Raw genomic sequence first — 15,752 nt, forward strand, 5'->3', positions numbered from 1 at the left:
CTTAGAATATTCTTCAGGAGCCAGTGACACAGTGAAGTACTTTAATACGGCAGTCAAATTAAGCAAGGGACTTGATTTCTCTGACCTTCAATTTCCTCATCTGTAAAATGAAGATTAAGTACTCACCTCTGTTCAAATACAAATAGGAGGAAAAAAGATCTTTATATGTCAATTTTTTAAAAGTACATGTACTTTTAAAAGTACATTCCCTTCTGACTTTCCTATTATGATTATGTACATCATGATAGTTTCATATGGAAAAAAAATCAAAGTATACATCACCATGATAAGAAAACAAAAAGACAATGTGTCTAGTTGGAACACTCACTTTATTGTTGACTGAAATACATCAGTGCTTAAGGTGCTGAAATACTGAGGTGCAAGTCAGGAGCCTTGTTAGCATGTGCCATGCACTACTAGCTAACTCATGCAGAGACTATTTTATCTTTTGCCATTTCCCCCCGAAGTCAATAAGGATAGCTTTAGCTGAGAAGTACCATGCATGTGAGTATGACAGGAGATCCAGCTCCTTGGCCTTTGTTGTATTCATATATAAAAAAATTCGGAAAGCTGATAATGGCATTTCCTTAATTAAGCCTTTAAAACCACCAAATCTAAATCTATGCCAAGGCTCCTGCTTGGCTCATGTTTCCAAAAAGATATCACCTCTTTCAATGTACAGATCTGAGAAAGCAAGATTAAGGGAAGGAGCATCACCTGTACAGTAATATCAGCTCTGCAACATACCCAAGGAAAAGCAAAGTTCCTTTATTTGCCAGTGGGGTCTCTCTTTACATAGTATGCCAAAGGCAAACTGGATGGGGCCTCAACAACTCATTTTTCCTTTGAGCCTTGCCAACAAGGGCAAATGCCCATCACATGGACACCTCCTAGCCCGATTAGATAGGTAGTTCACCCTTAAGGACCTACTTTCACAGCTGGACTGGCTGTAGTCACTGTAGAGTTGATCCTTTTCCAGAAAACTTGGTTTCCATAACAGTTCCAAGGTTTGTAATCAACCTTTGTAAACAATGGGATCTCAGAAATTAATTCAGGACACCCACATGGCTGGCAGAATACACCTGCCATGTCATCATGTACCTTTTTTTAAAATGAGTTTCACGTTTTCAGGTATTCACTAGGCAAACTGAGGCATAATTCAAGAAGGTACATCTATCCTATTTTCAAGGTTTGAAATCTGAAAGCTTCTAACAGAGATGGTGCTTGGGGAGTTTTGTTTTGTTTCAGAGGAGGCGAGTTAACCACAGAGAATGAGCAGCCAAGAATACATCCCCTAGGGAGATAAACCTCAAAACTAGCCCCAAAATCCAACTGCTCAAGTTCAGAACCCTGACGAGGTCTAAAACAAAGATCTTATAGTCTGTCCCATCATCCAGAATTCTGTCAGAAGATGAAACCTAGATATAAACTAGAAAAAAACATAGAAGGCATACCTTCTGCTAAATAACTGCCAACCAGTTCTCTCCAGTGACTCAAAGTTTGGTTACTGTATTTTTTACAGATAAAGATTAAGATTTACTACATATTATATGTATGTATACATATATTATATATATACACATATACACACATACACACATATATATCTGAATAAGCAAAGTATTGTGTTTCATATCAATGCTGCTTTGCTCATATACTGTACAATCTCCCACCAGAATAGAAATATTACACAAGCATCCTTTATCCTTCTATCTTTCAATATTAATACAAATACATAGCCATTAAACCCTTAAATCTACTAGCATTTATAAATACAATACATTAAACAAGTTAAATACTTTTCTTTAGAAGACATCTAAATAAGCAGTATATTACAGGAACCATTTTTCTTACCATTTATGATAATATATCATTAAAATCAAAGGAAAAATATGAAAATGGAAGAATGCTTCCATTAATGTAAAGGAATCAGCGGCTGTTAAGTGTGATGGATGATCCTAGGTCCGGACGCCTTGCTGTTGAAACAGAATTCTGGGTTAGGAAGCAAGAGCATTTCCTGGTTAATCACTTAGAAAATTAGCTCTTTCCCAGAGCTGCTTCCCTGGAATCCCTGACCCATTTCAGACCTGTGATCTTGTGACCTTACATGCCTTTCTTTCTCACACAATCCTCTTTAAAAAGGCCATACTGTGACTTGAAACAGATAAACTGAACTCCTCGGTGGAGTTGTGCTGACTACAGTTCACAGTAAACTGGAGTAGCAAGATGACAAACCAGCACAAAAAAAAATGTTCTCCAGCACTATGGTTGTAGGCAGTTTATAGAAGCTTCCTGATTGTAACAGACAGCCAGGGCTTTCCATTTGTAAGGGATCTGGGTAGCTAAATAATCTGACCACTAGATGTTTTATAGCTTGTCAAGCTAAAGAATTTGAACTGAACAGATGGAGTAAATACCAAAGTGACCAATTCCCAATAAAATTCACAATGAACAAAAAAAATTTTTTTTCTTAACACAACTGAAAAAAATCCCAACTGTGTGTCATGTGCAAGGCCAGCCTGACTCCAGGAAACCAGCCAACAGCTACTGCACAATGTCACATTTGTCATCCATTCCTCACTCTTTTAATTCTTCCTCCTTTGCAAAGTGCTCCTGCTTGCAAGCCACATCCACCAGCAGATGGAGATCTAAAAAGAGAAAAGAATGATAACTCACTTTCTGCTACTCAGATGGCACAAAGCCCAACTCAGTTCTGTACAGAATCATATTCTTAAGGCAAGAAGAATGATACATTCTGCATCTGTACTTCTATAGGGAGTATAGGTGGGGCAGGGACATACAGAATCAAAATGAAATGTCTTACCTGTAATATTGGCTCTCCAAAAATTATATTGCTCCATCAGATTCTCAATAATGAGGAGACCCTACAGCCCTGGAGGACATAAACACTACTAAGCAACCTGTTGGCCAAAAGGGACCATCAGAGTTTAAAATACCTCTCCTTTTGATGAACAAGCCTCTTTCACCTCAGCTACTGTCTTATGAGTGAGAAGTGGTAACAGAAAGCAATACAGGCCCCCAAAAATGCAATATTATTTCCTTGATGCTAGGAAAGGAGAAGGGTGGAGTGTGGGGAAAAGTTACAAATAAATAACTACTACTTCTCCAAAAACAACTACATCCAGAAGATCCCTACTTGTGGACATTTAAGAGTTATAGGGAAGGCTGATTTACTTTGTCTTTAAAAGAGAAAGTGGATCTTTTACAGAGGTTATTGAGAAAAGATGACGCACGAAGACTGGAGCAAAGTAAAGCAGAATGACTGTAGAGTCAGGCAGTAAGGGGCACAGAGCAGACAGTAGAGAGCTCTTGGCCTAGGAACTGATTTCAAAACACAAAGCCAAATCATAACCATTTTATATGAGTGACACATTTGAAAAAAAAAAACTATTGAGAAGCATGAGCAGAAATTGAGCAGAGATTGGACACTATGACCAACAACACATTCTTACCCCGTCATTTAGTCCTACCAGTTTACTACATGAATCAAGTCGTAAAAATGTTCTGTGCTTTACAGCTTGTCCTAACAAACTGAAGTCCACTGAGACCTACATGAGGTCTTTATAATTTATGACTAACTGAAATAAAGGGATTTTTTGATACTGAGTTTGTGAAGTACAATCTCATTAGAATGATAATGTGTTCTCTGAAATATGCAGGCGAGAAAATTGATTAAAAGTAGAATTTTGCCGCCACCTTTGGCAGGCCTCTAGGGTGCACATAGAGCAGCACCTTATCTTTGTCACATTTAGCATAAGAGGGGTCCCTGTGGTCTGATGCTCATTCATTTTGTCAGGTTCAGTCTTAGCTACCCTTAGAGAACAATCTACTTACCCACAACAGCATCTTGCAGAAGGGGAACGAGTCATCAATTTACCACTTATGGGTGACTTCAATACATCCTGAATAATAACAACAATAATAATGGTAACAACAATATCTTGTATTCACATAACATCTTTCTTCAAGTAGCTCAAAGTGCACAACAGATATGTCTAAATAACCTTCCCCACATTCCTGGAAGTAGGAAAATGGGAGGTAGGACCAACGATTATCTAGTTAAGAAGCAAGTCAAATGTTGCTCTTCTTAAAATATCTGTTAAGAGCCAATGGTCATTCTCTTCCTCAGTTCCTCGTCAAGAAAGGATTAACAATACCGTGATGTTATACACTAAAGAAATTTAAAGGAAAAGGTCATTGGGACATTTTATGCCCTAAAAGAAGTTCTGCAGTAAATATCATCCTGCTTTGAAGGCAAGAGTCAGAGAAGGAATGTTTAATAGAGACAAAGGTAAAGACCAAGTACACACATGCAGAGTTAATGACAAGAAGTGGATCTGAAACTTACAGTAATAAGCACTGCTAACTCTAAAGAATGTGGCTTGAAGTGGCCCTTTATTTAGCACTTGGCATACAGCTTCCATTAGAAAGAAAACAGCTAGAAAGTAATCTAGAAACGATAGTTTTATTATAATAAATCTCTTTGTTAATGAAACGGCTAGACTGGAAGTTTGGGAGCCCAAGGAAACCTATAAACATATAATAAGATAGTATAACTGGTGCTACACCAAGTGAATATTCTCAAGTACACTTGGAAGGAAAATCTGCACATTCATCACAGAAGAGAAGGATTTAAGTGACACAGTAGTTGTTACTTAGAAAGATGAAAGATCTTCTACTGGAGTACTGACAACATCCTTCTATGATCTGGGGATATTCTGACCATTAGCTTAATGATATTTCAGCCACAATTCAAGAACCACAAAATAGAGATTCCTTTCTTTAAATAGTAATTTGGGCTTTGCCTTTGACATTCAGTTTTGAGTATGAAATTAAAAATTCCAATGGAACAGGAAGCTGCATAGTTTCCATTCAGGCCATAAATTGCATATCTGAGTACAGTCGAAGTTATTGAAGTTATGTTGAAGCAAAATGTGGCACCTAATTTGCTCGTCTTCTTGGTTTTCTGGATTCATTTCATATTTTCTTACATGGGACACTTGTCAAGACTTGAGGGCAGAAAATATGTCTTATATGTATTTTTATTTCTTATAGCACTTTGCATGCACATAGGAGCTCCTCAAAAAATGCTGAATTAAATTGAAGGTATAATGTATGCTCCAAGGCTTCTTTAGGTATAATGCATGCTGATGATATCTGGTTATCACCAACATTACTTCTCATAAAACACATCTCAAAAGGCCTAGCAGGTAGTAGGCTTTTAATAAATCCCTACTGGGGATTTATTAACTAAACTACCTGAAGTGCCTTAGCTTAAAAAAGAATGATGACATTTAGGCAAGTAGCACAGTAAGGTAGAAAAAAGCACTGGACTTAGAATCAGGAGAGCTGAATGATGTGGGACGACTCATTCTTCAGACTAGGGAATTTTTACATTTGTAAAATGAAGTAGTTGAACCAAAAGAATTTCCTCCAGTTCTAAGTTGCTATGATTCTATGAGAAATTAAAGCAAAATTAATGGAAAAGCACGTTAGTTACTGAAATGGTCTGTTAAATTTTAGAATGCAATAATACTAATACTCAGCAGAATATTAGAATAGTAAGTAATACCTATGGTACTGACATTAGTATCATAGACTTACAGAATGTGTAAGCTAAAAGGTATTACGGAGATCATCGAGTCCAAGTCTTCACTTTGCGCAAGTAGAAGCACTGTTATAATAATGGCTGAAATCTTCTGAATGATTTGAGCTCCTCGCCAATGACTGATGATGTTTTGGTCACAGCTTTAAGAAGACTCACTTCACTCTTCTCAAAAATAAACCTTAGGGCCTCAATTTCTAAAAAAGTGTAGTTACCTACTCTAATAATCTGAATGCCACTCTAATTTGAGTTTTCATCACTCTCTGAGCACCTATTCTTTCCAAAGGGATATTCTGGCCACGGATGGTCAGAGTTGTGAAGATCAAAATCTAAGAGGAAGGGTTTTCTACAAGTCTAGTAAAGTAGCATAATCAAATGAAATAAAGCCTAGATAGTTCCATCAAAAGTTTTAATTCTATAAATACACACACAAAAAATACTATAAATAGTTACCTCTTCCTACTAAAAGAGAAATAACACAAACAAATAGCAAAGATAAAAAGGAAAAAATACCTTCCACTGAGAAGTATCGGCCTCAACAGAAGAGGGATACAACATAGCAACAAATAATCACAAGGGATCTCACGAGAAAATCGGCCATAAAAATTACTACAGGAGAAAGAATTATGAAATGAAAGTTTTACAAAACATAAAGAGAAAGAAGAAATAGTCTAATTCCATACACATTTTAGTGATACCATTTTAGTGTAATAAAAAATAAGAAAATTACTCAAAGACCACTCTAAAATTTTTTTTCAAAAGAATAAAAATATTTTTTAAGACTCCTCCAATCCCCCTTCCATATCCAAGAGGAGAAGCATTTTCAACAAGAAATAGCTGGAGGAGAAAAACTTTACAGAGTAAGGTCTATGGGACGAAAGAAAAAAAAAAAAGAAATGCAAACAAAAAATAAATTGAATCTTTACTCAGATAAGACCACCAAGAAGAACCAGTTCCTCCCATCCAGCACAAGAAGGAACTGAGGTGAAAGAGGATGGCTTCCTGCCAGCCTCACCCACTAAGAAGAAGAGGTACTAAAGTATTGCTGCCCCCTTGAGGTCAATAACTTTTCAACTCTTGCTCCTGGGTCCTCCTACAGCACCAAACTGTTAAGTGTGAATCTGACCAGAGCAATCACTTTAGGAAAGTATTCACTATTTACTAAGGGTCAACATAAGACTTGTATATCTGAAATAAAATAGAGCTACTGCTCTGTCTATAATCTATTTATTATTCATAATACTATTGCTAACAATAATACATTCTAAAACATAAAAGGATATATATAATGTATATGTACATACATATACATACACAAACACATACACTGTATTTCAATTTGGTATTCCCAACTTTGTGACCTGACTTTCTATTTTCTTAGCACTGTATACATTATAATATTTAAGTCAAGTATATGTATGTGTTATGGCTATATCTGAGTTTCTCCCAATACTGAAACCAAAAGTCAAATTTTGATAGTGTTTCTACTCATAAATGGCTGTGATTCTGGATGGTAACAATGACTACATCATGTACGCATACAGCGTTTTTTGTTAAAAAGTTTTTAAAGACATATTAACAATATCGATGCAAAGTAGGTCAAGTTTAGGGAGCTAATATCCCAATATTAAATATTGCCAAACTGAGACACAGAAAAATTAACAGATATAACCAAGTATCACAGCAAATGAGTGACAGAACTGGGATTTGAACCCATGTTTCCCAACTTTTAGTTTACTAGCCACTAACCCACTTTGCTTCACCAAGGGGATCCACAATTTGTACCTTATTAAAGAAAACTGTCCAATTTGGAGTGCTGGGACTTAAATCTTCTGGTACATCTTTTCCCCTCCAAGTCAGGAAAATAGAGTATAATGAGAATAGGAAAGGATATAGTCAAACAATAACCTTGAAAACTCACCTAAAATAGCACAGGGTCATATAAAAGCATAGTACTACTCACAGAAAGTGAATAAACTGCCATTACAATAACACCACCTTCCCTCAGGTCATTCAGAAAAATAGCTTCCTGAAAAGCTTCTCTTTTAAAGATATATTACCACCCTCTTACTCAGAAGAAAATTGCACCAGCCAGGCTCCAAAGAAAGACTGGGTACTGTGACAGCATCTAAGATGCTAAGGAAATACAGGTTTTATATGTGTTATATGAATGAAACTCATAATAAGATGTCATAATGCTATTCTCTTCACCATTATACTCGGATTCAACAACTCCAAGCACTATGTACATAGCCAGAAGCATTGAGAATAGGGTTGGGGATCTATTTGAAACAAAAAAGCTGGGGAGTTGAACTTGAAATAGTTTGCATATTTGCAACATTTAACACTGGGTAAAAGGGTTGAATCAATGTAATCTTGTAGTAGACCAAAAAAAAAAGGGGGATGAAAATCTCTACGTCAAGTAACTGTATGTCAGATAAAGACCCAAAAGTTACTCCACAGATAGTATTTGAACTATATTTGATAGAATTTAAAAGTATATTTTTATAATATACTACTACCCATTGCAGTTATTTTTTATGCTGATCTTTTTTCAAATTCAGACATCAATTTTTCCTTCAAAGGTTATGCCTTTCCTAGGTTGGTTTAATTCTGATGATGACCAAAAAGATACAGGGAGCTAGAATGAAGTATTCAAACTAGCTATCAGCAAGCATAATACAATTAGTTTTTTAGCTAGAGGTGGCAGGAGGGTTTTTTTTTCCTATCATATCTGTCTTTCTAATGCTGATCTACTCTGGATACAGAGCTCAGAGAGATGATAATACTGTCTTGAACTAAGGCTGCTTCTTGTTTCTATGAGGTTATAAAGAGATGGTAATGAGTTGGTGAACTTCTCAGTTATCAGGGTCAGAACACAGTAACAGGCAGGTAGTGGAATCTGAATAGCTTGTACCTCATTTTTAATCTCTGGGAAAGGGAATCCAGGCATGGTTCCTGTTTCTACTACACAATCCCTAAAGAGAATTTGTTATGTATTCCTACTTCACTTAGTGCTGGGCTAAGCACATAGTAGGTGTTCAATAAATAATCATTAAATGAAACCTAATCACCTCAGAGGGAGCCCCCAGTGCTCATCTTACCTTTCAGTAGTCAAATTCAATGACTGCTTTTTTAAAAATGCTGTAGGTTTTTTTGGTGTTTTTTTAAGGCAAAAATCAGTAAAGATGAGAAAATTAGACTGGAAAAAAATCAGTTGAGTAGTCCTCTTAAAGCCAAAAAAAGCAAAGGGAGGTATCCAAATCTTGCACTGAACCTGGTTATTAATAAAAGACTCTTAAAGCCACAAAACCTTCACATAGCTATGCTGTGTAGGATCAACTGTCAGGCTAAGCTCCAGCAAGGGAAGAACAATTAGCAAGTTAATGAATTCTACTTCTGCCTATATTTCAATTCTAAAAGCTATTTAAGCAGTTCAGTCTTAATTATAGGCCAGATGCTCCCTTGCCATTAATAAATGAAATCATGTTTAGATTTTATAAGTATATTCAAATTTAAGAGGTCTTTCATTTCATACCAGAAACTCAAAGCCCATTAAGAGTTTTATCTGCCAGTGCCTCTCATAAAAGGCACAAGACAATTCAAAGACTTAATGAGATGCTTAAAAATCAGGACAATTAAGAAATTTGCTAATTATTCTCCCATGAACATCTATAACAGTACAAAAATATTAATTTAAAAAATTTTAAGTTCCTATAATTTTGAAGCCTTTAAGTCATACTATATAAAATACTATAAACTGTCTTTAGCATAGTTTGAACACTATACTTCATCACTCCAAGTACGTAACCTCCAAGGTTCACTTGAGAACTCTAATATGGAATTCAAAGGCTGGAAGATATCTTATGGGATTGCCTAGCCCATTCCCCTGCTTCTAAGCTGAGCTAAAATTAGAAAGGGGTCTATCCTCTTCCTATATTTTTAGTTTGGGAATTAAATCTTTAGTTTCATATTAAAATTACTTATAAAATGTGATTGTACAGTGATTTTAAAAACACACTATATCACAATTTATACACTGAAGTGCATTCTGGGTCTTTCACCATAGTCAAGTTGAGAGGTTATATATTTATTCCAATGATGCTGCCATTGTTAAAAAAATGATGCTTATTGAAACCACCTTCAGAGTCTATGTCATGGGCTTTAAATATATTTCAAAGTGGCCCACCTTCATCCTTTAACCCCTTTATTATTTTAAAACTGCTGAAAGTCATCAAGAGAGAAATAAAGTATATGATCAAGACAGACAATGCAGTTTTTCCTCAAAAGCTCTTTCACAGAAAGCACAGTGTGAACAAAAGTAGTATCACAGCAAAGAAATTAATCAACTGAATTACAGTCCACTCCTTTTACATTGGACATGTAAATCTCTAAAATTCTTCATAATTTCAAACAGAAAATACCTTTATTATCAAGTATTATTTTGTTCTAAAATATTTTTTATCTTTAAAAGGAACCTAGACAAAATGTGTAAAGTTTGCTATTTCTGCTCATCATTTAAAATGTGTGGCATATCAGCAGAAAAACTGCATCATGCTCAAGTTATCTTTCAGAACAAGTCTGTTTTTTCATTCAAGTTTAACTCTACAATCATCATTCTTAGTTAATTGTATATTTAAATGAACAGAATCTTTGATTTTTCAATATTTTTGTCAGTCCTATGGGTAGATAATCACTTCATGCAAGATAGATATTCTCCCTGCATTTTTAAACCTTTTGTGTAATTCTAGTCTTCTTTTAATATCATGCTTTATTGGCAGAGTTCATTTCATGAAAAATTTCATACTCTTTGCCCTAAGTCATTTTTATGCCAGATCCACTCTTATAATGGTCAGTATAAAACTAGCCATCTTTGGAACTACAACATCAAAACTTGGCAGTGTCCTTGTTATGAACCTTCGTTGGCTTCTATAAGCAAATCAGTCTCATTACATTATACTCACATTTCATGTAACTGTTTTAATGTAATCAGGATATTCTCCTTAACGTCCAATAGGCTCTCTCATGCTGTAATTTAAAACCATTTCCTCCTCCTGTACCATCATCTAAGAGGAGAAACAACTACTCTCTGCAATAACGTTCGTTCTGTTATCTGAAGATGGTAATTAAGTTACCCTTTTAGCCTGGTCTTTCCCTGTACTATATTAATAAAACTCCTTCAGAATTTCTTGAGTTACCTTTTTTTTTTTTTTGATCCCTTAATTTTTCAAATCACAAAATGGAGAAAATAATTCCAACCTACCTTTCAGGGACAACCAATTAAAAAACAGACTGTTAAATAACAATCATGAATATTGCCAATGTAATGGGCACTGTGCAATCCTGAATGGTAAGCTGAACACCCAGAAAGAAGCTCATTTATTCATTCATTTCACTTCTTGACAGTCTTATTCCTGAGTTGTTGATTATGAGAAGTGTCAAAAACTTTTAAGAAATGATCCTTACCAGGGGACTTGCCCTGCTGTGAGCTGCTTCTTCGCTCTCTGTATCTGGCTGGGGTAGATGAACCTGTATCTTTACTAGGTTTGCTGGCTGGCCCCATATCTGAAATAAGGAATCCCATCTGCTCTGAAGGCAGGATATTCTCAGGTGGATTGGTCTGGCACTTTATACTGGCATCCACCTAAAACATCAAACCCACTCATTACTCTGAGCCTTTCCCTAGGTAGGCATTATATGGATTTATTTCAATTTTACTTCTTTTATCAGGGAAATTCTATTTCAGGTTCATGACCCAAGAAATATACTTATAAGGGGTTCTTCATCCCTAAGCAATGGATAAGCTTCCATTTCTATCAATGGAGCCATCTGTATATTCAGTGGGATAAAGCAGATCTCATTTATGAAGTGTACAAGGAAATAAAAATATTTGCTACCCTACTCCCTTAGGGTATACCTAAGTAATACTTGGCAAACTAAATCACTAGGTTAAGCTCTCCAATTTCCTAAACTACACTCACTGCCTCATGATTTTATTTCAAAGCTAAATTACATAATGAAATAAAGGCAACTGACAAACACAGCAGCTATAAACAGTGAGAGAAAAGAAAAATGCCAAATTTCTACTAGCATGTAGCTTTCAGAAATTATGACATTCAAAAAACCTATTTACTGAAATAATTGCAACTTTGTACAGGAATGTAGTTCTAAATCATAAAAGCCAAAACTTTTGGATGGGGTTATAAAAGCTAACATATAGTGTAACTTGAGTGGCCCTTTCCACTGGTTTATTTGAAATAGAGAATATAGCACAGGAAGATATCTAAGAGGTCCTATTTCCGGACCTAACTTGTCTATCAAACTTAGAATATATTTCAAATAGAGAACACCCAGAGGCCCCCAACTCTCCACACTCAAAGACACATGGAAAAGACAGAAACTAAAAAGAATGTGGAACTAAAATTAGAAGAGAACTGAAAAGAGTTGCTGAATACTTCTCTTGGGAATCCCCAGCTAAAACTACAGACTTAGGTTTTCAAGAACCAGAAGGTCTGGCAAGAATCTAGTGTACAACATAAAGTAGGAAGTAACTTGTAACATTAACTTAAAAATTTTCATCTTGATGCATTACCACTGATCAACTGTTCTTACCAACTCTGGAAAACTAAAGCTTCTTAGTTTTATGATCATAGACTAAAATCAATAAAGGTACTTTCTTTCATCTTTCTAATTCCTAATTCAGTGTCCATTCATCCCTCAAAATTTCCAATTCACTAGGAAAGTAAATAAGAAAAACGGGAAAATACAATCTAACATACCTAGCTATTCATAATATGTGTTGAGGGTAGGCAGGAAAGTTCTGTGGTAATCCACCAAGAATAATACCTTTTCAGGGATACAGTAATACCTGTGAATAACTTCTGCAAATCATTATCTTGAAAAATTACTACTGACATAATATTCAGAGGACTACTTATGCTTATTTACACAGTCTAAAGTATTTTCTATAACTTGGATATAAGGGAATTGGATAAACAAAATTATAAGATACAACTCAAAGTGAAAAATAACTGAACAGTGAGTGATTAGTCACATCAGAAATCGCAAAACAGCTAGAAATCCACATTCCACCAAAGTTAAAATAAAGAGCAGGCACCCTTGGGAAGCTTTCACAAAACTTTTGTACAGGGAAGGATCAATGACATCTTGACATCTTTTACAAAGGCCGAATCTAAATGGTAAAATAGTAACAAGTTTGCCATCAAGGCAATGCACCTATTTTGCAAACCTCCTGGACAAAAACACAACAGAATCTGGAGAAAGCAGCTAACCAACTCTTGGTCAAATAAGTTCGAAAAGCAAATAAATTTCTGGCACCTTCTAGCTGGTCACCATGAAAATACAGTTGGAGAATCATTATGATTCTTCATATGGTTCTTCTAAAGGACCTAAGAAACTCATCATATACACAGCTAAAACCTGAATAGTTTCTTTCCAATAGGATAAAAACAAAGGATTCAGATGAACTCACTCAATTTCTATGACCTTTACTGAGGTGGGTTTTTTTTAACCTCTCACCTGATGTGCACTGAATGGTAGCCCCTCCTGTACAAATACTACTGATGAAGGAGATGGATTATGACTCAGCTGTTCCTTCAGTTTTACGTGAGCTTGTTGGATGGCTCCTGCAGGTTCCTGAACTGTTATTGCAGTGGTATTTTCAACAGGCTGAGCAGTGTGGATGGTATAGATGTATTCAGGTGACTGTGGCAGAGAGCAGGTAATTGCTTGTTCTGTTCCAACAACAAATGATGTAATATCTGAACCTACTGGAGTAAGTGGTTCCAGCTGGCTAGTCTGACTCGTGGAAGATGGATTGCTATTACTTGGATTTGCCAGGATATGTTGACCCCTGTTAGACTGGGAAGTTGGTCCCTGGTTTTCTACAGGCTCTACCTTTACCATCTCCAATTTAGGGGATGAATGCAGCTCATCTACAATTTGAAAGACAGCTTCCAAGTTTACTTCAGTTTTCTTATTTTCATCAGTAGCACCACATGGCCAGTTAGATGGTAGAAATTCAACTGGATAGGAAGACTGCATTGGAGTATTCTGGGAAAACAGAATGAATTTCAATGGGAAAATAAAATACATTGCAAGAAAAAATAACAACAAGCAAACAGTTAAAATGGTGAATGTGAAATAGAAATGTACTAATCATATGCTAAGGTTTACTGGGAAATTTTGGATCCACCTATTATTTAGCAATGAATATTTCTTCATATAGAGTCAGTTAGTCAATTAGCATTTATTAAGCATCTACTACATACCAGGTACTGTGCTAAGGTCTGCAGATAAAAAGGTGGATGAGGGAAGGCCCTGCTCTCAAGGACGTCATAGTCTGATGCGTCAAAGTATCTAAGGTCCTTGAGAGCGAAACTGTCTTTCTATTCTCCACTCCCAGCACAGTACCTGGTATACAGTAGGTACATAATAAAAACTGTTTGATGAATTGAGCTGAAACTACACATTTAACATTATGAACTCTAGCACAAGTAACCACTACCACCAAGTATTTCTATTAACATTGAAAAAGAAGTAAAGAAATATCACTTTATATCTACTATATGCCACTTTAAGAATGTGGATACTACAATAACAGGTTTCAAAGATTTTAAGCTCACTAATTCACTGAAACTAAGAGATTTGTCTATTCTACCTAAAGAGACTATGAAAACAGTTACCCAAAGCAAAATAATGAAGCATTCCTGTTCAGTAATCTGTTGTGAAGCTATACCTAGAACCCTACCCTACTGCTACTGAGTTAGGTAACTGACTGAATAACAAACTAAAAGAAATGAAGCTAAATAGTTAGCAATGAAAGAGAACGTATTGATCTTCAAAGTGACTGAAATATGAAAATACTAGTACTTTATACATAGCAGGTGCTAATAGATGAATGTATACAGGGAGAATAATTGGCCTTCTGCTAGAAATAACAGAATAATATTTTAAAGTCATAGGTAATTGTGTTTTCTAATTGGCACCTAGATACTCAGTTTTAAGCAAAAGGGATCATTTTCATTGTTTGGTCTTTTCTACACATTTCTTTATTTTGTTGCTTTATGATTTACCTTCCCTGATTATATACTTAGTATGGTGACCTACACAGATCACAAATTTATTCTGATGATATTCAATCTCATTAATGGAATGAAAATTATTCTACAATTTTGGATTTAGTTTCACATTTTAAAGCTTGCAAACAAATTCTTCTCCACTAAAATGTTATTATGATGCTTTATTGTTACATGGAGGTGATCCTGGGTTCTTAAAGGCTATATCAGTGAAACATAAGCTTTGGCAGGTCCTAAACAAACTGGAGGAAGAAACTTCAAGTAGAAGCTTAGCAATGGGCCACTTTGTGTAAGGAACAGCCTGTCTAAATTCAGAGATGCTGACCATTAGACTGACTCTTGGTGATGAATTTTTTAGTCCGAATAATTCAGAAATTATAATAGGGTTTATTAGACACATTCTCTACATTACAAGAGGTACAGCCTATTAGGCCAACTAGGTAGGACAGTGTCAGGCCTGAAGTCAAAAAGACTTATCTTCCTGGATTCAAATCTGTCCTCGGATACTGGGCAAGTCACTTCACCTCAGTTCCTCATCTGTAAAAATGAGCTGGAGACGGAAATGGCAAACTATTCTAGTATCTTTGCTGAGAAAATCCCAAATGAGTTCACAAAGAGTCAAACACGACTAAATAACAACAACAATTCTACTACTATTATCCTCAATGATAAAAAAAAAAATCTCAGACTCTTAAAGTATTACAAAGTCTAAAAATGCACTCCTCAACTTAGTTTTGGATATTTAACATTTATAAAACATTCTTCTGGTTGTGTTTTAGAAAGACCACTGAATTTGAGATCAGAAACCCAGGAGTATGTGATACAAATCCTGCTATTTATTATGCACATGACCTTGGGCAAGTCACTTGGCCTTTCATGGACCATTTTCTTCATTTGCAAAATAAGAAGGGAGGAAGTGGACTACAAGAAATCTAAAATTCCTTTGGTTCAAAATTCTATGATCTTATGAATACCTAGTAACAATGTGGCATAGTGAATAAAAAGCCTGACTTTGAGTAAGGAAAACA

At 35.6% G+C, this 15,752-nt stretch overlaps 1 protein-coding gene across 1 annotated transcript in view; it reads right to left on the reverse strand.

Moving 5' to 3' along the window:
- Positions 1-310: 310 nt before the first annotated feature.
- The window catches only part of HSF5 (heat shock transcription factor 5), a 40,287-nt gene continuing 24,845 nt past the window's right edge, over positions 311-15,752 (reverse strand). The window contains exons 4-6 of the mRNA XM_072646840.1: positions 13,166-13,699; positions 11,093-11,270; positions 311-2,648 (exon numbers count right to left, since the gene is read on the reverse strand). Coding sequence (XP_072502941.1) covers positions 2,578-2,648; positions 11,093-11,270; positions 13,166-13,699 — 783 coding nt within the window. The 3' untranslated portion in view covers positions 311-2,577. The remainder of the gene's footprint in view (positions 2,649-11,092; positions 11,271-13,165; positions 13,700-15,752) is intronic.

The sequence above is a fragment of the Notamacropus eugenii genome, chromosome 2 (assembly GCF_028372415.1).
Source record: "Notamacropus eugenii isolate mMacEug1 chromosome 2, mMacEug1.pri_v2, whole genome shotgun sequence".
Taxonomy (NCBI): domain Eukaryota; kingdom Metazoa; phylum Chordata; class Mammalia; order Diprotodontia; family Macropodidae; genus Notamacropus; species Notamacropus eugenii.